The 27,945-nt window shown below is 41.6% G+C and overlaps 1 protein-coding gene across 3 annotated transcripts in view; it reads left to right on the top strand.

Annotated features, from left to right (window-relative positions):
- Nucleotides 1–27,945, top strand: part of LOC122684220 (sterile alpha motif domain-containing protein 5) — a 981,181-nt gene that overhangs the window by 767,260 nt on the left and 185,976 nt on the right. Inside the window, exon 1 of one of the 3 annotated variants that reach the window (XM_043888223.1) lies at nucleotides 26,497–27,270. The exons of the other annotated variants lie outside the window; for them this stretch is intronic. Coding sequence (XP_043744158.1) covers nucleotides 27,142–27,270 — 129 coding nt within the window. The 5' untranslated portion in view covers nucleotides 26,497–27,141. Of the gene's footprint in view, nucleotides 1–26,496; nucleotides 27,271–27,945 lie in introns of those variants that run through there. 3 annotated transcript variants of the gene reach the window in all.

Here is a 27,945-nt window from a genome sequence, read left to right on the forward strand (position 1 = left end):
CTTATACAAAATATAGTAATGGCATTTTACACAGTTTCTAAAATTAGTAAGAAAGCAAAATTGCATGATAATGACTAACAATATGGCATGTCTGAGAACTTACTCTGTAATGGGCCCTAGGCAAAAAGCACTTATGTTATATAAGTGTTTTCCAAAAGCTTGAGAGATTTTAAAGATAGTTTCTGCTTTCTTGCTCCCTAGTTTCTCATATCTAGAAAATGGGACTTCCCTGATAGTCCAGTGGTGAAGATTCTGTGCTTCCACTGCAGGGAGCATGGGTTCCACCCCTTGGTTATAGACCTAAGATCCTACATGCTGTAAGATGCAGCTAAAAAAAAATTTCTTAAATAAATAGAAAATTCAGTTGTTCCTTTTCAGCCTGTGAGAGTCTCTTCCTCTGTGTGGTTCCATAAGACATGATTTGGTGTTTGGCGTTATGCTGTATGTGGAAAGAGAGAAGTGGAATATTGAATAAGAATTGTACAGGAAAATGGCGTAAAAATGCACAATCTTAGGTGGACCGTGCAAGACTCTCTTGCCTCGTGAGTGGCAAAGACCAGGCAATGGTTTACTGGCTTTGCCCTCTGTGAGTTACAGAAAGGCCTTTGCTTATAAATCCATGGAGCTGAAGGTCATGCAGAGGGCCTGCCCACACTAGCTTATTTACTCTAGGATCCGACGCCAGACCTCAGTTAATCTCAGTTCTACTGGTGTTGCACATTTCCCACCTCCACCCACATCCGCCCACTAGTTCTGGCCCCAAATTGCTCCTGATCTTGCCCTGCCTGTTGGCCAGAACAGACTGGCAAAGGATCATTCCTCAGGACAGCCAGAGCTTGTATATCAGGCTGGAATGATGTCAGAAGAAATGCAATTATCTGCACATCATTGGTAGACTGGAATCCATGTTAGCAGGAAGAAAAGGCTAGTCCCTCCATCCTTGTATTAAAAGGCTTAGGGTATGGAGGTCAACACACCTGCTGGGTGGGTCAGAGCTCTGAACACATAAGCATCATGTATGAGGATGCTGTTTCTTCCTTGGGCAAAGGAGAACAAGGACTGGACAGTTTTGAATGACTGTCAGTCCACCCTCCATTTAAAGAGTCAGTCCAGGACTTCCCTGACAGTCTAGTGGTTAACACTCTGTATTTCCAATGCAGAAATTGGGTTCAACGCCTGGTGGGGGAACTAAGATCGTACATGCCTTGGGGCATGGCCAAAAAAATTTATAATAATAATAATTAATAAATAAAGAATCAGTCCAGGGGTAATTAGTGAGAACATGCTGTGTTCAAGGAGTGCCTCTGTGGTGGCTCAGTGGTAGGGAATCCACCTGCAATGCAGGAAGCTTGGGTTCAATCCCTGGATCAGGAAGATCCCCTGGAGAAGGAATTGCAGCCCACTCCGGGATTCTTGTCTGGGAAATCCCATGGAGAGAGGAGCCTGGCAGGTCACAAAGAGTCCGACATGACTGAGCAACTGAACATGTAAGCACCCTATGTTCAAAGCCTTCTGCTATGGGGAAGGGGGGATGTAGACAATTCTGTCAAAGAGTGTATGATCCAGCAGAAGATTAAAAATATACATAAAGAGAAAATGTCCTGGTTGTCCAGTGAAGCGCTAGGACTCTGTACTTTCACTGCCAAGGTCAGTTTGATCCTTAATCAGGGAACTAAGATCCTACAATCTACCCCCAACAAAGGGAAAAAGTGTTTGTGTGTGTGTGTGTGTGTGTGTGTACAGACACACACACATAAACATAGAACAAGAATTTACGTGGTAAAAGCTTGACCTCTGGAATCAGAGAAACTAGAACTCAGATTTCTGCTCTTTCTAATAAGTGGTACTGTACCACTTGGAAATCTATAAATGACAAAAACATAAAAACAAAAAACCCACAGACATATATCATATATTATGTAAAGTTTAACTTAAAATAGATCATAGATCAAAATGTAAAAATCTAAGCCTAGAAAATTTTCTGGATGAAAACATTAGAGAAATATTTTGTGACTTTTCTTAGAACAACAAAGTAAGACTCATAAAAGAAAAAATGAATAAGTTGGAATTAATCAAACGTAAAAATTCTTTTTGAAAAACATCACATAAAAAAGCAACCACAGACTGAAATATTTGCAAAGCACATTTTGGATAAAGGACTTTTATCTGATGCTGAAGCTCCAATACTTTGGCCAGCTGATGCAAAAAGCCGACTCACTGGTAAAGACCCTGATGCAGGGAAAGACTGAAAGCAGAAGAACAGGGTGACAGAGGATGAGATGGTTGGATGGCATCACCAATTCAATGGACATAAACTTGAGCAAACTCTGGGAGATGGTGAGGGACAGGGAGGCCTGGAATGCTGCAGTCCATGGGGTCGAGAAGAGCTGGACATGACTTGGCAACTAAACAACAACAACATCCAGAATATATATTCAGATGTCTTAAAATTCAGTAATAGGATGACAGCTCAATGTTTTAAATGAGCAAGATATTGAACAGAGCACATGAAAAGATATTCAATATAACTAGTCATTAGAGAATTGCAAATGAAAACCACAATGAGATACCTCTAGACACCTAGCAGAATGACTTTGAAAAATAAACCAAGAAAAAATAATTAGCAATACTAGTGCTGGCAAGTCTGTGGAGCAAAGAAAACTCTCACACATTACTTATCAGATTGCAAGATGATACAGCCACTACTGAAAATCATTTTGGTAATTTCTTATACAATTAAAAACACACTTACCCCTATGGCACAGCAAGCCCACCCCTGGGTATTCACCTAAGTGAAATGAAAATTTATATTCACACAACCCCTGTCCATGAATGTGTAAGTGGTTTTGTTCATAATCAACAGAAACTGGGAAATAACTGAGCATGCTTCAACTGGTTAACGAGTAAACTGTGGTATATCCATACAATAGAACACCACTTGGCAATAAAAAGGAAAAACCTGCTGATAATAACCACAGTAACATGATGAATCACAAATGCTTTACAAAATTCAAATGCTAAATGAAAGAAGCTAGCCTCAACAGGCTACAGGCTATATGATTCCACTTACGTGACAATCTGAAAAAGGCCAAACTGTAAAGGACAAAGATTAGATCAGTGTTTCCCAGACCCTGGGAGTATGGGAAGGGGCTGATGACTGCAGGGCATGGAGGAATTCTTTGGGAGTGATGTGTCCTGCCTGACTCTTAGCAACCCCATGGACTGTAGTCTGCTAGATCCCACTGTCCATGGGATTCTCCAGGCAAGAACACTAGGACAGTTTGCCGTGTCCTCCTCCAGGGGATCTTCCAACCCAGGGATCGAACCATGTCTCTTGCATCTCCTGCATTGTCAGAGGGATTCTGTTACCGCTGCGCCATATGGGAAGCCTCTTGGGGGTGATGTGACTGTTCCCTATTTTGATTGTGATGGTGGTTACAGGACTGTAACACAGCACTGTGCAGAAAAGTGAAAGGTACGAAATTTACCATATACAAATTATACCTCCCTAAGCCTGACTTGGAAGAAAAAGAAGTAATATTAAAGGCAGTACTCACTTGTCAAAAACTATAAAGGTGATACTAAAATAAAATAGAAGTCCACTGTGGCACTTAAGCTGAGTAAGTGATTTGGGGCAAGTTTCTTATATACCCTTATAAATATCTATTTCTTCATCTTTAAAATGAGAAGAAATAGTAGTAGCACTACATAGAAAATATATTCTAAGAATTAACTGACTCATGAGATAAAATTTTCTAGTTTATTCACCATTTATTCTGTACCAGGCTTTGGATGTGGATTATCTAAGTCAATTCTGAAAACCTCCGGAGATTAAGGGTTTCTCTGGTAGCTCAGCTGGTGAAGAATTGGCCTACAACACAGGAGACGCTGATTGGATCCCTGGGTCAGGAAATTCCCCTGGAGAAGGGATGGGCTACCCAGTCCAGTGTTCTTGGGTTTCCCTGGTGGCTCAGGCAGTAAAGAATCCACACTTTCAGGAGATAAATTGTATTATTAGCACGCTGAGAACAGTGTCTGTCATATAGGGAGTGTTCCATAGGGTTAATTCTGTTTTATTTTGTTTTACTTTGCATGGAGAAGGTTTTCTTTTCAGGCACTGTGCTAAGCACTAAGAATAACAAATGAAAAAATAATGGAGCCCCTGCCCTCAGGGAGCTCACAGTGAAGAGACAATGAAGCAAATTAATAACTAAAATGCTGGGTGGTGTTTCCTAAAATTGCTGTGCTGATCATTTCATAATGTATTTTTAAGATCTCTGTGTTGTACACCTGAAACTAACATAATATTATATACATCAACTGTACTTCAATCTTTTAAAAAAGACAGTCTTTAAAAAGTAGTAAAGTAAAATGAAATGCAGTGTGTTAGGTGCTGTGAGAGAGGGATTTGCAGGGTATTTCTCTGGAATCATGGAGGAGAGGAAGGAGGCTCTTGCTGGGGAAATGGTAGTCCTGCCAAAAAAAAAAAAAAAATCTTCCTGAAGGAGGTTGAATTTGATGATGTCCTGAAGGACAGCTTAAGTGTCAGTAGAGAGAGATCCAGTGAGGTGCAGAGTGGCTGAGGAGTGACACGCTTTATATTTTGTTGTTGTTGTTGTTTTGTTTTGTTTTCTGCTTTTTGGCTCTACTGCAGCATGCTGGATCTTAGTTCCCCCATCAGGGATCAAACTCACACCTCCTGCAGAGGAAGCATGATATCTTAGACACCAAACCACCAAGGAAGTCCCAAGAGACACGCTTTAAATGATAACCAGAACTCCTCCTCCCCACTCCCCACCAAAAAAAAAAAAAAACAAGGTCATGGGAATTAGTGGCAAATAAAGGAGACACCATTTTAGCCAAACCCCAAATCTGGACTTAGATATTACAGGGAAATTCCATGAGCAGAAGCTGGATAGAAGCTCATGTAAGCTGACATGACCCTGTGATTCTAATATACCCTTCTACTGTCCAGATCTTTGGGAAAGAGCTTCAGTCACCTCTATCCTCATCCTAGTGTCTTAGATTCCCTCTGACAGAGAAAATCCATCTTTAACTCCCAATTTAAAACCCCTTGGCTGCAACTTATCTTCATGCTTGTTTGTGAAGGCATGTGGAGGATGGTTCAAGAATAACTTAGCCTGTTCATTTTTTCCCTCCTATTTGAGGTATGGTACGTGTTTCCCAATGTCCTGTGATTCTCCAGGCTTGGTATTTAAATACAACTAACACTCTTCTGGGTGTAAAATTCCACTGCGAAACTATTCAAAAGATTTCTGGCAAAGAAGAGGAGTAGAGGGTGGAAGTCAAGGGAGAACACTGAATGAAGTGGCTCTTTGTGTATATAAATATACAAACCTGTGTCGAGACTGTTTATACTTCTACTATCCCCACAGCCACTCAACAGGTGGCACCAGCTCAGCGACATTTGTGGAGCAGATGGGATATCATTTTAATGTTGCTTTTAATTGACAAGGGCCTCGGTGACTGTGTGCGTGCGGCTACATGCCCGGCGTAGGGTGGGCAGTGGAATTAGAAATTGCTACCTGCTCCTTCTGGCCAAGAACCTGGAGCTGTAATTGTGTCAACTGGCTAGAACACATTGTGTTAACTCGTCATCAAAGGTCTTATTTTGCTGATTTTATTTCCCTTAACTTGCCAGTCCTTCCCTCCCCCTTGCATAGTTCTGAATTTTGGGCAACTTGAACAAGGAAAGCTTGTTCGTCTGAAAATTACCTTTAGCACGAGCTCTGTTTTCCTGTCCAACTTTTCCTAAGCAATTCAGGTTGCATTAAATTTATACCAGAAATGAGCTGGTGCTTCTCAGAAGTGGTCCAAAGAGGAAGCAAATAGGGCTGGGAAGTTGCTCAAGCGGTCCTCAGCGCTTACAAGGTATTCTAATCAGAAGGATAAATAACACGGATTTGGAAATCCTGTCCCCGAGCAGCCATAATTTTTACAATTCTCACTTCCTAAGCCATATGGTGAGTGGAGGCAGCCCCACTGCCTGTAGTGAACCCATATGATGTTAGGACTACGGCCACATGTACTTCATTCGGCATCCATGAGGACCTCGCCCACTCATTAGAATACTTTTGTTTATACAAAATAAAGCAGAAAGCACTTACTGGATCAGTTTAGGAACGGTCTTTTAAATTGTATGGGTTCCCTTCAATCATTCATTCTTCTTAGAAGAAAACAAATTCCAATTATTAATCATATCCTATTAGATCAGCCTGGAAAACAATTTATATGGTAATGAGGAATTTACAGAGCTGGCTGAGTGTATTATTTTGTGCCCGAATCTAGGGGTTATTTCTCAGACATTTGTGGTCATTTCCCTCTAATCAGTGGCATACGTTTTCCTTTTAGACCCTTGAACCACTTTTGGAAATCGAGGCCATCTATTTTCCTTCTCTCTTCTCCACCCAACATCATTACTTGTTTTCTTTGTTTAGTCGCTAAATCATGTCTGACTCTTTTGTGACCCCCATGGTCTGTAGCCTGCCAGCCTCCTATGTCAATAGGATTTCCGTGGCAAGAATACTGAAGTGGGTTCAGTTCAGTTCAGTTGCTCAGTCGTGTCTGACTCTGCAACCCCATGAACCGCAGCATGCCAGGCCTCCCTGTCCATCACCAACTCCCAGAGTCTACCCAAACCCATGTCCATCGAGTCAGTGATGCCATCTAACCATCTCATCCTCTGTCGTCCCCTTCTCCTCCTGCCACCAACCCCTCCCAGCATCAGGGTCTTTTCCAAAGAGTCAACTCTTCGCATGAGGTTTCAAAAGTATTGGAGTTTCAGCTTCAATATCAGTCCTTCCAATGAACACCCAGGACTGATCTCCTTTAGGATGGACTGGTTGGATCTCCTTGCAGTCCAAGGGACTCGCAAGAGTCTTCTCCAACACCACAGTTCAAAAGCATCAATTTTTCGGCGCTCAGCTTTCTTCACAGTCCAACTCTCACCTCCATACATGAGTACTGGAAAAACCATAGCCTCGACTAGACGGACCTTTGTTGGCAAAGTAATGTCTCTGCTTTTTAATATGGTCATAGCTTTCCTTCCAAGGAGTAAGTGTCTTTTAATTTCATGGCTGAAATCACCATCTGCAGTGATTTTGGAGCCCAAAAAAATAAAGTCTGACACTGTTTCCACTGTTTCCCCATCTATTTCCCATGAAGTGATGGGACCAGATGCCATGATCTTCATTTTCTGAATGTTGAGCTTTTTTTTTTTTTTTTTTTGACTGTTGAGCTTTTAGCCATCTTTTTCACTCCCCTCCTTCACTTTCATCAAGAGGTTTTTTAGTTCTTCTTTGCTTTCTGCCATAAGGGTGGTGTTGTCTGCATATCTGAGGTTATTGATATTTCTCCCGGCAATCTTGATTCCAGCTTGTACTTCTTCCAGCCCAGCATTTTTCATTATGTATTCCGCATAAAAAGTTAAATAAGCAGGGTGACAATATACAGCCTTGACGTACTCCTTTCCTATTTGGAACCAGTCTGTTGTTCCATGTCCAGTTCTAACTGTTGCTTCCTGACCTGCATACAGGTTTCTCAAGAGGCAGGTCAGGTGGCCTGGTATTCCCATCTCTTTCAGAATTTTCCAGTTTATTGTGATCCACACAGTCAAAGGCTTTGGCATAGTCAATAAAGCAGAAGTAGATGTTTTTTCTGAAACTCTCTTGCTTTTTCGATGATCCAGTGGATGTTGGCAATTTGATCTCTGGTTCCTCTGCCTTTTCTAAAACTAGCTTGAACATCTGGAAGTTCACAGTTCACGTATTGCTGAAGCCTGGCTTGGAGAATTTTGAGCATTACATTACTAGCGTCTGAGATGAGTACAATTGTGCGGTAGTTTGATCATTCTTTGGCATTGCCTTTCTTTGGGATTGGAACGAAAATTGACCTTTTCCAGTCCTGTGGCCACTGCTGAGTTTTCCAAATTAGCTTGCATATTGAGTGCAGCACTTTCACAGCATCATCTTTCAGGATGTGAAATAGCTCAACTGTAATTCTATCACCTCCACTAGCTTTGTTCATGGTGATGCTTTCTAAGGCCCACTTGACTTCACATTCCAGGATGTCTGGCTCTGGGTGACTGATCACACCATCGTGATTATCTGGGTCATGAAGATCTTTTTTGTACAGTTCTTCTGTGTATTCTTGCCACCTCTTCTTAATATCTTCTGCTTCTGTTAGGTCCATACCATTTTTGTCCTTTATCAAGCCCATCTTTGCATGAAATGTTCTCTTAGTATCTCTAATTTTCTTGAAGAGATCTCTAGTCTTTCCCATTCTATTGTTTTCCTCTGTTTCTTTGCATTGATCGCTGAGGAAGGCTTTTTTATCTCTTCTTGCTATTCTTTGGAACTCTGCATTCAGATGGGAATATCTTTCCTTTTCTCCTTTGCTTTTTGCTTCTCTTCTTTTCACAGCTATTTGTAAGGCCTCCTCAGACAGCCATTTTGCATTTTGGCATTTCTTTTCCATGGGGATGGTCTTGATCCCTGTCTCCTGTACAATGTCACGAACCTCCATCCATAGTTCATTAGGCACTCTGTCCATCAGATCTAGCCCCTTAAATCTATTTCTCACTTCCACTGTATAGTCATAAGGGATTTGATTTAGGTCATATCTGAATGGTCTAGTGGTTTTCCCTACTTTCTTCAATTTAAGTCTGAATTTGGCAATAGGGAATTCATGATCTGAGCCACAGTCAGCTCCCAGTCTTGTTTTTGCTGACTGTATAGAGCTTCTCCATCTTTGGCAGCAAAGAATATAATCAATCTGATTTTGGTGTTGACCAACTGGTGATGTCCATGTGTAGAGTCTTCTCTTGTGTTGTTGGAAGAGGATGTTTGCTATGACTAGTGCGTTCTCTTGGCAAAACTCTATTAGCTTTTGCCCTGCTTCATTTTGTACTCCAAGGCCAGATTTGCCTGTTACTCCAGGTGTTTCTTGACTTCCTACTTTTGCATTCCAGTCCTCTATAATGAAAAGGACATCTTTTTTGGGTGTTAGTTCTAGAAGGTCTTGTAGGTCTTCATAGAACCATTCAACTTCAGCTTCTTCAGTGTTACCGATTGGGGCATAGGCTTGGATTACCGTGATATTGAATGGTTTACCTTGGAAATGAACAGAGATCATTCTGTCATTTTTGAGATTGCATCCAAGTACTACATTAGATGGTCATGGTGGAGTCATGGTGGAGAGGTCTGACAGAATGTGGTCCACTGGAGAAGGGAATGGCAAACCACTTCAGTATTCTTGCCTTGAGAACCCCATGAACAGTATGAAAAGGCAGAAAGATAGGACACTGAAAGATGAACTCCCCCAGGTCGGTAGGTGCCCAATATGCTACTGGAGATCAGTGGAGAAATAACTCCAGAAAGAATGAAGGGATGGAGCCAAAGCAAAAACAATACCCAGTTGTGGATGTGACTGGTGATAGAAGCAAGGTCCAATGCTGTAAAGAGCAATATTGCATAAGAACCTGGGATGTTAGGTCCATGAATCAAGGCAAATTGGAAGTGGTCAAACAGGAGATGGCAAGAGTGAACATCAACATTCTAGGAATCAGCGAACTAAAATGGACTGGAATGGATGAATTTAACTCAGATGACCATTATGTCTACTATTGTGGGAAGGAATCCCTTAGAAGAAATGGAGTAGCCATCATAGTCAACCAAAGAGTCCAAAATGCAGTACTTGGGCTGGAGTGGGTAGCCATTTCCTTTTCCAGGGGATCTTCCTGACTCAGGAATCAAACCCACGTCTCCTGCACTGGCAGGCATATTTTTTACCACTGAGCCACCAGGGAAGCCTATTGTGTCCTTAGCTCAAGAGGAGGGAAGTGAAGATAGAATAACTTAATCTCTCCTGAGCCCCAAGTCTACTAATGGAAAAGCATATAGGTGGTTTTCTAAAAGCAGCTAATGATCTGCAAATATTCAAGGGATTCTGTGGGCTACTATTTATCATTAGTATTGAACAGAGTTGAAATACAGTTTTAATGACCACTATTCTCATTTATTCAGTGCTTCCTTTAAGCCAAGCAGATATTGTATTGACTGCTTTTCCACATAATAATAATAAAAGTAGCTAATATATTTTATTGGTCATTTACTATGTGCCACCCATAGCATCACATTCTTTGCAATGTATCTCATTTGTTCTTCTCATCAACACTATATCACAGACTCTTTCATTAACTTGATTTTATAATTGAAGAAGGTGAGGCTTAGAGAATACTTCTTTCTTTCTTTCTTTTTTTTTTTTCAAAGAATACTTCTTAAAGGTTGAGCTTGAGTAGTCAAAGTCTTTGTGCTCAGCCACCATCTTAGATCCTTTGATGAATCCTTAAATGGACAGATTTGGTTGATTTGTTTCTGATGCAAGTTACCCCAGTGATTAATCAGTGTTATATAAATTCAAAATATTTTAAGTTTGAAAGATTTTCTTACCTTGGTTGTAGGAGCTTTCTTAGCCTCTCAAAAATCTCAGAATAAGAATAGCCGGCCACACCCCTAAACATCTCTGCCTCGAGAATCCTTGTTCTGTGGTCCCACAGACTCTTCCCCACTCATAGCTCGGAAAATAGTCATCCTTCTGTTCCCTGACTTCCCGGCATATCAATGTTTTCAAACTAGAGTCAAAACAGAGTCTGAACATTACTGCTGCCTAGCTTGACTTAAAACTTTCATTATTTTTCCAAGGGATTTACTTAAAATACACTACTACTAGAGTCAGATCCCTGTGTTTACTATTTAATGTCAAGTTTTCCTCTTATTTTACATTTTACCAGTTGGAAACAGCTTCTACGGTCTTCCCTCTGTTTCTCCCCTTTTTGATGAGAGAGACTGACTGGAAAGCAACCAGCATCCCCAGCAGAGGTGATGGGAGGGGGCAGGCTGGTCTCTTTATTTTTAATTCAGTGACTCTGAAGGGAGCCGCTCTGTAGCTGTTTTCAGTCTAGACAGGATATGATGATAATAGCACAAATAAAAGTCCATGTATTCCAGCCAGGGACAAATTAAGTGGGTGCAGGGCATAGATATGTCATGCAGTTAGTGACACGGAACAGCACACAACCCACTTCGGGGCATGGTGCCCAGATTAATTGGCTTGCCCAGGATGCATCTATGATGAGAAGAAAGCTCTCAGAAAATGCTGGACCGTGTGTATCTGAACTCTCCGTTTTTCTCCTCATAGGCCCTGAAAGTTAGACATTTTATTTTATAGACCAGGAAAGTGAGCGGCATTTAACACCATGGTTTTATGAAATGTTTTGCTGGTTTTCCCTCATGAGTCACAGGTATTTCCAGGAGAAACCAGCCACTATATGTTGAGATGATGCAAGGAATATTTATTATTGCTTTACTGAGATGGCCAAGCTCTGGCACAGTCAGGGTTTCTAGAATGATGGGAAGAGGGGTGTATCCTGAGACTATGTATGTGTGAATGATCAAAATGAGGCTTTTTATGTCACATGAGCTACTGAAGTAGAACCCCTGAGATTGCTATGCTTAAAAATACTGTCATCTGTGCCTTGAGGAGTGTAACGGTGATCAGACATGGCACCTGGCTGCCTGTGCCTCACTCTGAATCAGCTGGAAGGGAAGGAATCAGGAGAAATAGCAAGGGCACAGAGCAACTTCAAAAACAGTGTTTCTCTGTGGAAAAACTCAAGATGAATAGTAAAGAAGGTAGACTCTGTATCCAAGAAAAATCAAGGGTGAAATTGCTTGTGTTGCTGACCAAAGGTTAAATATGTCTTTTGGAATCAGATGAACCATTCCAGTGGGTTCCATGGAACCTGGGCACGCACGAGCCAGTGATAAAATTCAGCCCAATAAAGAGCTCTTGTTAATCTGCGACACCATGTTTACAATCAAACCTGCAAAACCAGGAAAGTTAAACACTATGGATGGATCAAAAGAGATGGTTCCTGAATATTTGTTATTATTAAGGAGATTTAAGGAAATATCAAGAAAACCTTTTAAAATTTGACTCCCAGCAGCTCCTGTTTGCTTTTTTTTTTTTTTTTTTTGTGGATGCTGGGTCACTTCAGGTTCCATTCCTTAAAAATTTGCCATAGTGCACTCCTGTTGCTCTTTGGAAAAGCTACAACATGTAAAGTTTTTGCAGCATGTTCCACTGTCCAACAGTGAGGCATTCAAGAATGATCAGAAGTAATTGAAGGAGACGAGGTTTTTGAAAAGAACTCTTTGTCTCTCAGCTTCAGGAACTCAATCTTTCCAGTTCTTGCAGTTATTTACATGGAGAATCTCGAAGTCTAGGATTTTTGAGAGAGTGTTGAGAATTCCTAACCAAACAGCACACCAGAGACTGTGTGGTTTAAAGCACCAGTATCTGGTGCTTCAATGTCTTCACTCATTCACTGAGATATGCATTCATTCATCACTGAGGTATGCATTCATTCATTCAAGTCTGTCTGGCATTGAACTTGGTTCCATGAAGGCTTGAATCTGGAAGTGAAAATGTAGCAGGCATATCCTGGAAGGTGATGAAGAGATAGCATTACACAATGTGTTATCTATAGGACTGAATCTATACACAATAAACACTTAATAAATGATTAACCTCCATTAACTTTAACTGTGATCATCATTAAAAAACAATGACAAACATAGAAAAATTGTCAGTGATAATTTAATTCAATATCCTGACATCCTAATACATTGACAGCTTTCATTTCACTTGGTTTATTTATTTGCTCAAAAGATATTTACTGAGCTTCTACTAGAATGCAAACACTGACATATTGGTAGAGTCTCATCTCATGTTTGTACATCTGCACTCTTTATTTCCCAGAGTTAAATTTTTCATACGGAGGGTATTTTTTCATGCTGTTACATGTTCTTTATACTGACATTTTTTTAATGCTGATATTTTAATCAGCAAATATTACTCCTTCAACATCATTATTTATATGACCATTTTTCTCTTGTGAAATGTGAAGCTTCTTTCTAAATTTTAACTGTTATTTAAAAAATGCAATAATTAGCTGAGCACAGAGCTTCTCATTCCTTTCTGACAATTTTCCAGGATAAATTCCCAGGAATCTAAATACTGGATCAGAAGATTGAATGTTTTTTTGGATTTTGATGCATCCTGCCAAATTTCTGAATCTTGTAGCCATTTACATTTATAATTTTGTTTATATCAATCACATTCCATTGCCACCTTCATGAAGATACTGCTTGATTTCTAGATGCAGAATTGAGGCACACTCTGCTCTCATCAAGATTGCATGCATCAACCATTTCTTATAAGGGGTGTCTTCCAGACAGCTTGACCCACCTATTATATAAATTCCTTCCACTAAGCAGGAAAGCCATTTTCCTCCTCCCCAGACTTCTAGCCTCTCTTTACTTCCTTATTCCCTAAGACAATCCCTATATCAAACCATTCACTCATAGTCATATGGAATGTTAGAAATGGAAAGACCTCAAGTATCTTTTTTTATCCCCTTCATTTTAGAGTTAAGGACTCTAGAACTAGGGAGATGGTGAATTACTTCAGATTGCAGAGTTGGTGGGGAGGTTTAGGACGCGACCCTCTGTGTGAAGCTGTTTGGTACTGCTGCTAGGAAATGTAAGGGGGTGGCCCATATAATAATACTGGAAAGAAAAAGAAAGGATCATTATGGACTTTGGGCATGTACAACCTGCACATGAGTGAAGTGTTCCAAATTTTACTCGCTCCCTGACATGCCCATGGCTCTTCATATATGTACTCTGTTACTGCAGGCAGTGGCATTGCCAATTAAGCCCTGAGACCCTCAGTGGTACATGGTGCACTTGGCAAGTAAAATGAAGCTTGTTGCTGTTGTTATTTCATCGTTAAGTTTTGTGTGACTCTTGCCACCCCATGGACTGTAGTCTGCCAGGCTCCTCTGTCCATGGAATTTTCCAGGAAAGCATATTAGAGTAGGTTGCCTCCTCCAAGGGATCTTCCCAACCCAGGGATGGAACCTGCATCTCTTGCATTGGCAGGCGGATTCTTTACACTGAGCCACCAGAGAAGCCCAAAGTGAAGATTACCATCCCCTAAAGGAAATCAGGAAGCATTAAAATACAAAGGATGCCCTCTCCCAGAGCCTTAAGACTAACCTTAGTTGACAGCAGACAAGGCGCACTGTGACTGACCACCTTGTTCTCTGAGCTTTGGATCTAGTCGTTCCGTCATTAGCACTTTTTAAAACAGCTAGCTTCAAGTTTCTCTGACACATAATGTTATTGTATGCCTTTGTGCTTTTTGTTCCTGTTGTTCTCTGAAACCAGCTTAGCCTCCATCTGACTGGTTAAGTCCAACCTTTCCTTCAAGACTATTTTAACTCAGATGAAACCGCTTATAGGAAGGTTCCCATGATGCCTCTAGGCTGCCATGTCCCTCCACTGTCTCAGATCATAAATGACCTGTGGATTCTTTTGTCTGACTGCGTTGAGAATATTTATGTGTCTGTTTCCTTCAGTAGACTAAGTTCATCAAGATCTGAATCTGTGACTTTTCATACTTCCCAACCCTTAGTACTGAATCTGTTATTTAGTCACTGTCATGTTTGACTCTTTCTGACCCCTTGGACTGTAGCCTGCCAGACTCCTCTGTCCAGGGGATTTTCCAGGCAAGAATACTGGAGTGGGTTGCCATTTCCTTCTCCAGGGGATCTTCCTGACCTCAAGATCTAACCTGCATCTCTTGCATGGCAGGCAGATTCTTTACCACTGAGCCACTTGCGAAGCCCTTAGTACAGGATAGACACTCAGTAAACACTTATTGAACTGAAATATCTGAAATGTATGAATGAGGATTTGTGAAAATCCTAAAATTCATTGAAGATAATCTGGGTCTGGCATTGGTAAAATGTGACTGGAATGCGATCCTTTCTTAGAATGCTTACATCTGATCAACTATATTGTATTACTGAGTAGGAAACATGTGTTAACAGGAAAGGGGTAGTCTGTTCAGCGCTGTATGAGAGAAACCTGCCAACAATAATTTCTCAAAAAGGTAAATTATTATTATCATCACCATCATCTCCTCTGAGATCTTATTCTAGTACTATCTTCTCTTAAGGGCTTCCCTTGTGGCTCAGCTGGTAAAGAATCTGCCTGCAATGTGGGAGACCTAGGTTCGATCCCTGGGTTGGGAAGATCCCCTGGAAAAGGGAAAGGCTACCCACTCCAGTATTCTGGCCTGGAGAATTCCACGGACTGTACAGTCTATTGGGTTGAAAAGAGTCAGACAAGACTGAGCGACTTTCACTTCACTTCACTTCACCTTCTCTTAAATTTCCAATCTCTTCTCCTTTACTATTCCTTTTCTGCTGGCTTTAAAAATTGGCTCAAATCTTTCACATGCTTAAAAACATTTCTTCAAACCTTGTGATCCCTTCTATCATCTTTCTTCACCCATTTTTCTCCCATCATTTCCTCACTCCTCTGCAATCTTGTTTTTGCTCCTTCCACTAGGATGAAATTGCACTGGCAAGTAGAGTTACCAGTGACCCCCAGAATGAGTGCTCAGTTGATATGCTTCCTGTTGACTTTTCCATAATGTTAGACATTGCTAATGTTAGACACTGATCCTACCCTCCTTCCTATAATCCTCAGCTCCCTTGACATCATGCCATCATGATTCTCTACCCCTGGGACTGCTCTCACTCAGACATTATGTCATGACCCCATCTTGTTCTCTCTCTCTTTTTAAAAATTTTATTAATTTACTTATTTGGCTGCACCAGCTCTTAGTTGCGGCACATGGGATCTAGTTCCCTGACCAGAGACTGAGCCTGGGTCCCCTGCATTGGGAGCATCCAGTCTTAGTCACTGACTACCAGGGAGGTCCCCATGTTGCTCTCTTGAATGCTGGTGTTCCCCAAGTTCTGTCTTTCTCGGTTTTACAATCTCGTTTACACCAATGGATTTCATTCTTTGCTACTCATCAAAACAACCTATACCCTTTCAGAAAATAAGGACACCTGAGAAAAAGGAACATTTGTGAACTGTAGATGAGAATATAAATCATGCACTCACTATGGAAAACAGTATGAAGTTTCCTCAAAAAGTTAAACATAGGACTACCATATGATCCAGCAATTCTGCTTCTGGGTATATATTCAAAGGGAATGAAAAAGAATCTCAAAGAAATAGCTGCACTCCTGTGTTCCTTGAAGTATTATTCACAATAAGCAAGATATGGAAACAACCAAATCATCAGTAGATGAATGGATAAAGATGTGTTTTATATATATATGTATATCCAATATTATTCAGCCATGGGAAGGAAGGAAATCCTACCATTTGTGACAATATGGATGAACTTTGAGAGCCTTATACTAATTGAAAGAAGTCAGACAGAGAAAAATGAATACCGTATGATACCACTTATGTGCATGTTTGTGCTAAGTCGCTTCTGTCATATCCGACTCTTTGTGACTCCATGGACTGTAACTCACCAGTCTCCTCTATCCATGGGATTCTCCAGGCAAGAATACTGTAGTGGCTTACCATGCCCTCCCTCCAGGGGATCTTTCCCACCCAGGGATCAAACCTGTGTCTCCTGTGACTACTGCATTGCAGGTGATTCTTTACCACTGAGCCACCAGGGAAGCCATGATACCACTTACATGTGAAATCAAAAAGAGGAGAACTCATAGAAGCAGAGAGTAGAATGGTGGTTCCCAGGGGCTAGGAGTGGAAGAACTGGGAAGATATTGACCATTGGGTACAAACTTCCAGTTATTAAGTTCTGGGAATCCAATACCCAGCATGGTGATTAATGTTTTATAGTACTGTATTACATACACCAGAGAAACCTGGAATATACTACTGTATACTTGAAAGTTACTAAGAGAGTAGATCTTATAGTTCTCACCACAAAAAAGATGGTAATTATCTGATATGACTGGTCATAAAGGTGTTAGCTGACAGCATGGTGGTAACCATTTTGCAATATATGAGTGTAACAAATGAACACGTTGTGCACCTTAAACTTACACAATAAGTCAATTATATCTCAACAAAGCTGGAGGGAGAAAGCAGGAGTATTTCAGGAAAAATGAACAGACTGAACCAAACCTAGAAACATAAAATAGGAAATTCAGAATATGGGACAAAGTAGATAAGAGCCTTCCAGAATAACTCTATGTTGGATCACAACAGAAAATCAAGCTGGAAAGCCGTGTGGGATCAGGCAGGAACATGAGTTAAGTGTCCCCATTGTTAATCCTGTTAGCCTCTTGCTTAAAGTAGTAGTATGACTTGAAAAGTTGTGTTTTCTCAATTTGCACCCTCTTCTAGACTCGATATTGCCATTAATTATAAATTAAATGGGACAATTTAACAAATTAATTTCAACAAAATAAGGATTTTACACTCCTGATTAGATGCTCCTGAGAATCAGGGTTATCTTTTTGCAATATCTAATATGATGTCATATGTAACCAGAACTCAATCAATATTTATTGCCTGATGAATAAATGAATGAAGGACCAAAATCACTCTAATTTGAACACATAGAAAAGATTAGTCGAAATTGTGGAATATTATCAAAGAATACCAAAAGTATCATACATCTGGGTGACTTATTTAGAAGAATTACACATGAAATGTACTATGGCACTTCTGAGTGCCAGCATGTTCAGTCACTTCAGTCTTGTCTGACTCTTTGCGACCCCATAGACTGTAGCCCGCCAGGCTTCTCAGTCCATGGGATTCTCCAGGAAAGAATACTGGAGTAGGTTGCATGCCCTCCTCCAGGGGATCTTCCCAACCCAGGGACTGAACCCATGTCTCCTGCATTGCAGGTGGATTCTTTATCACTGAGCCACCAGGGAAGCCCTTATGGTACTTTGAATCAGCTTTAAAAGACTGGTTTTTATATGTTGATTAAGCATTCTTTGTTTCTCTCCTTTTTTAATACTGATTTTTGTTTTTTTGGTTCGGCCAAGCAGCATGTGAGATCATAGTTCCCCCACCAAGGATTGAACCCATGCCTCCTGCATTGAAAGCATAGTCCTAACCACTGGGCCACCAGGAAAGTCCCACTTTCTCTTTTTAACTTTTTATTCTGTTAATTTAGTTAGTAAACTTTCCCCCTACTTCCACTCCTCATAGTACAAAAGCAAATCTGGGCCAGCTGGGGATGAGCCATCATGAATTGTAATTAGTCTTTTTAAAGTAGATTTATTTATGAAAGTAGGATTGAATGACTGATTAGTCCCTTTGCAATCACAAATCCCTAGCCTCTTAATTTTACCTTTCAGTAGCTATTACAGAAAGAAATAAAATTTTCAGACAGGTATTTTACTGTTTTAATTTTTTTGTCTTAATCACTAAAGAGTAACTTTTTGGGGGAAAAATTTTGGGAAGTCCCTGGTAGTCCACTGGTTAGGACTTGGCACTTTAACTGCCATGGCCCTGGGTTCAGTCCTTGGTCAGGGAACTAAGATCCTGCAAGCCTCACAGCATGGCTTAGGGAAAAAAAAAGAAAAGAAAAAAAATTGTATTTTTCATCTCTTTTCCTTTCATGTGTGTTCCATTTAGACCAGGAAATTGACATTTCAGCCCAGAAGACTTAGGCCAGATGTTAGTTCACTGGCTGAAAGATGGATTTCCTGCCCCAATAGGTGACCTCTGAAAGCAAAATAGGCTTTTTCTTAATGGATAGACTGTCCAAATGACCTCATTTCTAGAACAAGGGGCCTTTGTTGTGTCTCTTTGCAATTGGAATCAACATCATCTGATTTTTGAGAGCATTCATTAGATAAAGAGAAGCTAGAACCTAGTTGTTTCATTCGTAAGGCATAGGAAAAATTTATGCCTAGGCAATCCATTTATGTGTTCCTTTAAAAATATTTGTGTTCCTTGAGAGGGAAATGGTGCTAAAATCTAGTGCCTGCTTACCCATATTAATATTTCTCTTAGATTTCAAGCCTCATTCCAGCCAGCCCTCACCCACAGGAACAGAGCATGTAACGTGCTTCCCAAGACAGGGAATCGTTTCACTAAACTTGACCAAAGCACTATTTAAAGAAGTAGCCGTGACACCACTGTCCTGTCACTCAACCTTCTATCTCTGTATGTGAGAAGCTCATTGAGACATTCTCATGGCGCCACCTCTTTTGATGACTTCTTCACCAAGTTCATTTATTTTTATCTTCAATTGTATAAGGCAGCTCAGGAAAAAAAAAAACTGAGATAACTGGGCCTTTGTGTATGCGTGTGCACGCATGCGCATGTGCCTCTGTGTGTCACAGGAAATGCAGTTTGAAAGAAAGTACCCAGAAGAGGAAAATGGCTCTGAATGACTGAGGGGAGACTGAAAAACTCGCTATACATGGAAAGGAAAGGAGTTAGACTGTGTGAGAAGGAAGCTATGCTTCTGAGATTCTAAAATGATAGAATTTTACAGCTAAAGGGAAAGTTAAGACATTTTTTTCTCCTTCTCTTTGTCCCTTCCTTCTTTCCTTTCTTTATTTCTTTAGAAACCAGAATACAAGTTTCCCTTTAAAACAGCCAACATATAACATTTTACAAGTGTAAAAACCTTGCTCCTTGTAATCCAAAATGCTGGCTCCTCCATGAAAGACATAGAACAGAAGAAAGCGAATCTGTATACGGTTACCATCAGGCTGGACAATGCATCTAAGACTCATGCTTCTTCCTCAAGTAATTTATATAGTAAATATGTGACTCTTTTAAAAAAAGGAGTAGTGAAAAAGGATAATCACACTTTCCTTTGTTTTAATGAGTCAGCGCATACTTTTTCCAGAATGCTGTACTCGGCTCAACACCCCCTCCTCCTTTGTTAATAGTCATATGCAAATATCATTAATTATAAATTAATATTTATTGTTGTTCAACCAGAGTATTCTGGATAATGCTTCAATTCTGGATAAGATTTATAATAGTTTTCTGTGGTTTCTGGGATTGATTTTGTGAGTGAGAATCTTTTGTTCTATGTATATAACATTGCACTTCAAAGAAGCAGGGCCATAGTCTTAATTGGAGCCTTTGAAAGTAACAGGGAATAAAAAAATATTTTTCATGACCACGTTTAAGCAATAGAGACAGCCAAGTAGGCATTCTCATTGGGTAAAGTTTATAAAATACACAAGACTGATGAAGCAATTTGTTTGGTGGATGATACTTCCCAGCTGTGCTTTTTAAGACTTTCCTTGCATAATTTGGAAATATTTAACATAGTCTCTGGTCCCTTATTAACACATTCCTTTCTTTTTTTTTTTCTTACACTCTCCTAAGTTAAAAGATAAATAGCAGGGAGTATGATTCTGCAGACCATTTGCTCTCCATGCATCCTTTTTTTCTGCTTTTCAGTGTCAGGTAGCTCTCGAGAATCTCACAGCTCTCTACAGGATGTACTGCTCCCGTGTTAATTCAGAAGTTGTTTCATGGTGAGTTGAAGTCTTTGGATTCTTTGCCTTAAACATTGTGAATTCAGTGTTGGCAGGGCTTCCCTGGTAGCTCAGATGGTAAAGAATCTGCCTGCAATGGAGGAGACCTAGGTTTGATCCCTGGGTCAGGAAGATCCCCTTGAGAAGGGAATGGCTACCCATTCCAGTATTCTTTCCTGGAGAACCCCAAGGACAGAGGAGCCTGGCGGGCGACAGTCTGTGGGATCACAGTCAGATACAACTGGGCCACTAACACACACCCCAGAACCAGCCCACTCAGAGTCTTTTGCTTCTTGTCTATAATATGATTACTGAATAGTTCAGAATCCTCATGTTTTAGAATTACAAATGGGTTTACAAATCATCTTGTCTGATCCAACTATGCAAAATGAAATATCGGTCACATTATCTGTCTGGAGGAATAATTCCCAGGCAAAACCTTGGTGTTTACAGAGCATCAACCCAGAGGAAAACCTAGCTGGCTAAGCTGGTAACCTTGCTTATCAGAGTGGGAGAAGAGATTTCAGAGAAAAGTATTTATAGCTCTGAATCATCATTTTGTTTATTTACCTTCTCTCCACAGCCTGTTTGGGCTGTCTTCACTTGGTTTTAATTTTTCTTTTTAGTTTGCTCTTAGTTCTTTTCTCCATCTCTCTTATCAAACACTCCAAGATGAAGACTTTTAAACAGGTAATGCTTTAGCAGGGATTTGGCTCACTTTTAAGGTAGTTGTGGAAAAAATGTGTTTGTGATTGTCAAGCAGAAAAATGTTTTGGCATTTCAGTCTTTCCCTGAAGTTAGTCCCCCTGAGGCATTGTGGAATGCCTAGCATTGGAGGGCCAGAGAGCGTTGCTGACTGTAGGCAAATGGTAAATGAGCTTATCTATTTTCATAGATCAATTTCAGAAGGCAGTATGGTGGTAAAAAAAAAAAAAAAATTAGACTATTTATAATCTTTTGGATTTAACATCTGCTTAATTTCACCTTTTTTTTTTTCCCTGTAGAAAATGTGTTACGTTTAAAAAGTAACAAGTATTTGGGGACTTCCCTGGCAGTCCGGTGGTTAAGACTCCATGCTTTCATTGCAGAAGCCATGGGTTCAATCCACAGTCAGGGAACTAAGATCCTGCATGCCTTACAGCACGGCTGAAAAATTTTAAAAAATAAAAAAATTTAATAATAATAAAATAAAAAATAACAAGGTTAGAATGAAGCTGTGTTCCTAAAACATGTGCTATTCTTATGGCTAATACAGTTTATTCCAATAAATACATTTAACATTTTATTGTCTGTCCTTAAAAATCAAATGCCTCTGAGTATCTGATTTGGGGAACTCCATTCACATATCTCATGATGGTTTCTTTTACCAACTAATTTTAAAAGCCATCCACTGGTTTAGTTTTTCAATAGATTATATTTTAAAACTTTACCTCTCCTTGGCATTCCCTTGGCAATGTGTTCCTTTCCTTATTCTGATAGCCCCATAGTTCCTAGCAGCTCTCAAATTTGCACGGATATCACAGTCACCTGGGGGGCTTGTTAAACTACTGATCACTGTGTCTGACTCTGTAGACTTGGGGGCCGGGGCCTGGAAATTTGCATTTCCAACAAATTCCAACAAATTAGGTTATGCTAATGCTTTTCTTCTTGAGTCCACACTTTGAGAAGCACTGATCCAAATAAAGTGTTCTAAAAGATGGAGCTAGTATGAACTAAGTTGGTAGTGGAGACAGAGAGATTGGATGAACTTGGCATATATTTAGGAAGTAGGGTCCACAGGGCTTGTTCATGGTTAGATGGGTGTGATGGTGAGGTGGGAAGGAATCAGGCATGTCTCTGAGGTTGGTAGCTTGAACCAGTGGATGGCTGTAACAGGACTGCAATGGGATGTGAGCAGGGTGGGATGGACAGATTGTAGTGAGAAGTCATAAATTCTATCTAAAATTTAAATAAACTATTTTTAAAATGTTAATCGCAATGCTTGACATAAAGTTGATTTTCAATAAATAACATTGGTATTGCTGTTATGACTACTTTTACTTTCAAAATTGAATAGTCCTTATCACTCCACTCTGCCAGAGGTAACCTCCCAGACCTTTTACTCGGCAGCCACACTCCAGGACTAGGAATTCTTTTTGCATGTACTAGAAAACTTAGCATTTTTATAATGTGATCCAACAGACAGGTATGGACAAGGACATTTTATAGATATAAATCTCATGGTATGAGTGGGTAGGGGGAGGGGCAAAAGGAGGGAAAAGGGAGAAAAAGTTCTAATTCATAGAGTGACTACCTGCACTTTCACACACAGCTTCATAGCTACCGTATTAAATAGCTGGATTCTCCCACTAAATGAGATAAATAACTTGCCCAATATCTTATAGAAACCTGAGTGAAATTCAAACTCAGCTCTGTCCTGAATCCATTATATTTCTGCTGCTGCCAAACTCTACCCTCACTGCCAGGCATCATGCCCTAGGGCTTCCCTGGTGGTCCAGTGGTTAAGAATCTGCCTGTCATTGCAGGGAACAAGGGTTTGATCTCTGGTCTGCAAAGATCCCACACTCTGCGGGGCAGCTAAGGCCATATGTCGAAACTATTGAAGCCGATGTACCTAGAGCCGGTGCTCTGCAACAAGAGAAGCCACTGCAATGAGAAGCCCAAGGACAGCATCAAGAGAGTAGCCCCCACTTGCCGCAAGTAGAGAAAGCCTGGGTGCAGCAGTGGAGACCCAGCGCAGCCAAAAAATAAAAATGAATACATTTTTAAAAAGTTGCTAGTTGAGGATCCAAATCAAAATCATGAAAAAAAAAAAAAGGATGTCCTAAATAGGCTGCAGGCAACACCTTTTAACTTCTAGACTACTGGCTTTTAAATTTATAATCCTGCCACATAGTCAGAACCACTTTTTCACAAAGCAATCCAGTATGTGCATTTATATGCATATGTGTGTATGTATGGACTTCTGTGTTCCATGTATTGTGCAGCTCTATGACTAAGATTTGGGCTTCCCATGTGGCTCAGTGATAAAGAATCCCCCTGACAATGCAGGAGACTCGGATTTGATCCCTGGGTTGGGAAGTTCGCCTGGAGAAGGAAATGGCAATGTTCTTGCCTGGAAAATCCCATGGACAGAGATACCTGGTGAGCTGCAGTCCATAGGGTTGCAAAAGAGTCACACATGACTTAGCGGCTAAACAACGACTAATTTTCCAAGAAATAACACTTATTGAGATAGGTGTATTTCCAGTATTTACTTTCACCGAATGCATTCTAATAGTTCATTGCAATAAATGAACTATTATCAGAACCCAGAGAACTGATTTCAGTCAACTTTTGGGTCTCTACTAGATGTCTAAAAAATCCTCTTCTAGGTCCCTTTCTGTCCTTGGAATTCACTTACCAATGTCGTGACGATTCCACTGAGTTGGATGAGGGAGAGCCTTGATGGAAAGACAAAAGGATTCCTATGTGTTCAGTTCAGTCACTCAGTTGTGTCCAACTCTTTGCGATCCCATGGACTGCAGCACATCAGGCTTCCCTGTGCCCCAGCAACTCCCGGAGCCTGCTCAAACTCATGTCCATTGAGTCGGTGGATACTTTTCATATCACATCTTTAATGGTGAATCTACACTTGGCCACCTTACAGAGCTTTGTGGGAATCAAATACATTACAGTGTAAGTGAAAGAATTTTTTAAAGTACTGAAGTCATCTGACTTTGAGTCTGCTCCATGTCCCTTTGTTCACTTGGAGTGATCATTCAAGTTCTCCAGAGCCCATTTCTTCATCTTCAATATGAGGGATTTGATCCAGATCATCTTAAAGGCCCTTTTCTACCCTTATAGGGATATAATTCTATTATAAAAAGCTCTTTGCGAATGGTACCCTAGGGGACTCTGAAATAGTATGATCATGATCATGATGTTGCTGACTATTCTTTATATTTTGTTAAGAAAACCCTTGAAGGAATTTCTTTTGGAAGAATTGACTGTGGAGAAAAGGCTCAATTTGGGAGAAGTAATCAGAATCATTTTGAGTAGAAGCTTCATAAAGTTGATCTGTGAAAAGGTTCGGCTTCATTTTTCGAATGTCAAAAAAACTGTGTTCTATAAGAAGAAAAATGACTGCTCAGAATTTCTTATTTATGTACAGAGAGCAAAATTACAGGTACCAACATTTCCTCCTCAAATGTATTATTTATTTCCTTATCCATTTATTAGGCAGCACCAGGAAAAGGACCTCAAATATCTAGGGTAGCTTGATTCTCTGATTGCCAAAATGATGGCTAAGATTTAATTATATTGAGATGTGTTTGTGTTGTTGCTAAATAGTACCTGTCTTTAGATGACCCTGAAATGTAATATCACCTCTGAGGAGGTAGGTGGCAATTAGTGTGGCCTTGCTTCATCTAGGATGGGGAGACAGAAATGCAGAAAAGTTCATTGCTTTGCCCTCAGGTCCTCTGATGAGTCAGGAAGAAAGACTCATGCCTGGCACTGGAGGCTCATGCTCCCACCATCCTTCTTGTTTGGCTTCATGCTCAGTCCCTTGCCATAATGTGTTTATGCAGCCCCACTAGAAGCAGCACTGTCCTTTGTATTTTCTTGGATTGAGCAAGATGTTGTTGTTGTTTAGTTGCTAAGTCATGTCTGACTCTTTGCGACCACATGGAGGACCAGGCTCCTTCGTTTATGGAATTTCCCAGGCAAGAATACTGGAGTGGGTAGCTATTTCCTACTCCAGGGGATCTTCCTGACCTAGGGATCGAACCCCAGTCTCCTGCATTGGCAGATGGATTCTTTACCAGGAAGCCACTAGGGAATTCCATTAAGTAAGGTACCACATGGCTAATACACTGAAATTCTTAAATATATGTAAGATCAACTCAGTGGTTATTTTACCTTTTTTCATCATTTACTTATTTTCATGTCTTTATAGAAGTGATAATGATGATGATGATAATTTTAAAAAGCCCAGCACTACTTTAATGAATTTATTTGGATTCCCAGAATTTTAGAACACGCATCTGGCACCAGCATCAGCCCAGGAAAGCACTAGGCCTGGTCATACTGACTCTTCGCCCAGCATTCCACTTCAGCACAATGCCTTCTGACTATCAAGGGAGAGCTTTCTCATTCCTTTTCTTTCCTTTCAAAAATATTGTCATCAGGGATTATGCTTATAAATTTAATTACCTTTGGAAAAGTATTTTTTTCCCTTCCAATTTTGAACTTTCCTCTAAGGGCTCTTCATTTATTGGATTTTGGTTTAGGGAACAGATGCTTTAGGGAAGGGATTTCACGGACTTGCTCTTTTGCTTCTCCTTTTATGTGGAACCAGAAGGAAAACAAAAACAAAAATACCAGGGAGGTGCCCCAGGGAGCACTCTCTCCGTGGGGCATCTCACTTGGGTTTTTGAAGCACTCAGCCCTTTAACAGAGAGGCGGTTCCTCCTGGTTGCTGAACTGCTTCACAAAGTAATCAATCACCCGATCCAGTGTGGATCCTCCTGTCCCAGGGAAAGTTGAGTGGTTTTTAAAGAAACAATCACAAAAGGAGAAACACCTCTATCGGGCTATTTCCCTCATAAAATAAATCCGTCATGGATTTTGCCCTTAGAAAAACACACACGGGGCCCCAAGTGTGCTGGCTTACTGGTTACAACCATAGCGCTTCCTTTTGAAAATCCGCCTCCCCCCGCTCGCCCACCCCACGCCGGTCCTTACATTAAAGAAGCCATTAAAACCCAAGGAGCATTTCCCCTAAATTGCTGACACCCCTAGCAATGCAGGGCATTGCCGGCACCCGGGCACCAAAATGTCCCCACTGGTAATAAACATAATAAACACGAGTCAAACAATGGCTCGTACCCAAGCTTTCACACTTGTTTTTCCAAGTCTCGGCTGCCAGAGGCAGAGGGTTGTAATTCTTGAGGTCGCTGGACTTCGGGAGGGGTGAGGTGTGCGCTGTGACACTCACTGCTTGGGAACTCTTTGGGGTAGGACTCGCTTAAAGATTAACTTTCTCGAGTTTCTGGGACCAAGACTGCAGCGGTGACTGGCGTGATTGGAAACTTGTGCAGGCGGGAGGCTGCAGGCGGTCGCTCTTTCAACAGGCGATTTGTTCTCCTGTCTGTGGCTCGTTTCCATGCAAAGAGCCTGACATCAGAGCACCTTTTGTTGCTAAACGCTTTCTTTAGAGTCGAGGGGAGAGAGTCATGTGGAGCTGGAAGAGCTCATTTTGAAGAGAGGGGGCCGGGGAGTTCCCTCCAAGTTCCCGAGTCAGCTCGGTCACCCGGCGGGGCCCTGCCCAGACGTGCTGGAAGCACTGAGTCGCGTGCCCAGTTAGCCGGTCCCGGCCGCAGGAGGAGACGCCTTTGCAGCGCCGTGCATCGCTGCTGGGGCCGCCAGAGTTCCCCGCCGTGAAACTCAGTGGTGCGAACTTTGCCTCCTGCTGCCCCGCCGCCGAGCAGAGCCCGAGCTGGGAAAGTTTCCGGACTTGTCAGTCGCGCGGCCCGCCGCCACCTAGAGCCGAGGAGCGGGCGCCTGCCCCGGGGGGCCCCGCCGGGTCGGAGGCCGGGGCCGCGGGGGATGCGGCGCGGGGGCGCGGCTCGGTGGTGACGCGGCGGGCGGGGACCGGCTCCCGGGGCCGGGCGCGCGCGGCTGCGGGGCCAGGGCGCCCCGGGGACCCGGCCATGGAGGAGGACGCGGGAGCCGCCGGCGCGGCGCTGGAGCCGGAGCCCGAGCCCGCGTCGGAGCCCGAGGTGGGCGCCGGCATGTCCGAGGCGTTCTCCCGGCTCTGGACCGACGTGATGGGCATTCTGGTGAGTTACCTGGAGTAGCGAGGAGGGCGGGTCGTGGGTCCCCCCGAGCAGGGCCGCCTCTGGGGGACCTCGCGTTCCTGCGCGCTCGCCGACTCGGCCAGCCCACCCCTTGGGGGTCGTCCTTCTCCGGCTCTAGTTCTTAAGGGGTTAAATCCACACGGTTTAGGATTTCAAAAACCTAATTAAAAAGTAACCAGCCACAGATCGCATCAAAGATAGATGTTTTAAACAATCGGGTGTGGTGTTGCACTGTGTAATCTGGGACACCTGCTGAGAAGTTGGTGTGGAAAAAGACGGAGGAAGAGTCTTTCAAAGACTGGATGTAAATAAACCGTGTTTGGCTGCTGTGGATTTGGGAAGAGGCTGATTCTACTGATGTTTATCTCTGCACCATTTGTTGTCTGAGCAGGAGAGGAAAACAATTACCTCCTTGCTCGGAACCACAAGAAGTTTACATACTCTGCAGTTTTCAATTTGTAGAATTACAGGATATTTGTTATGTGTTTGGGGCTAAAAACAATAGGGCTTATTTTACTAAATCTGTATTGTCATGTATTTTGAAATGTCCAGTAACTAAACCCGCCCCTGGATTTGGCATAATTTCTGAAAAATAGTTTTTAGGCATCATGGAAGATGAAGCTTTAACTTGTTCAGGGTTCAGTGCCTTGAGGAATT

This window comes from Cervus elaphus, chromosome 26 (assembly GCF_910594005.1).
Source record: "Cervus elaphus chromosome 26, mCerEla1.1, whole genome shotgun sequence".
In the NCBI taxonomy this organism is placed as follows: Eukaryota; Metazoa; Chordata; class Mammalia; order Artiodactyla; family Cervidae; genus Cervus; species Cervus elaphus.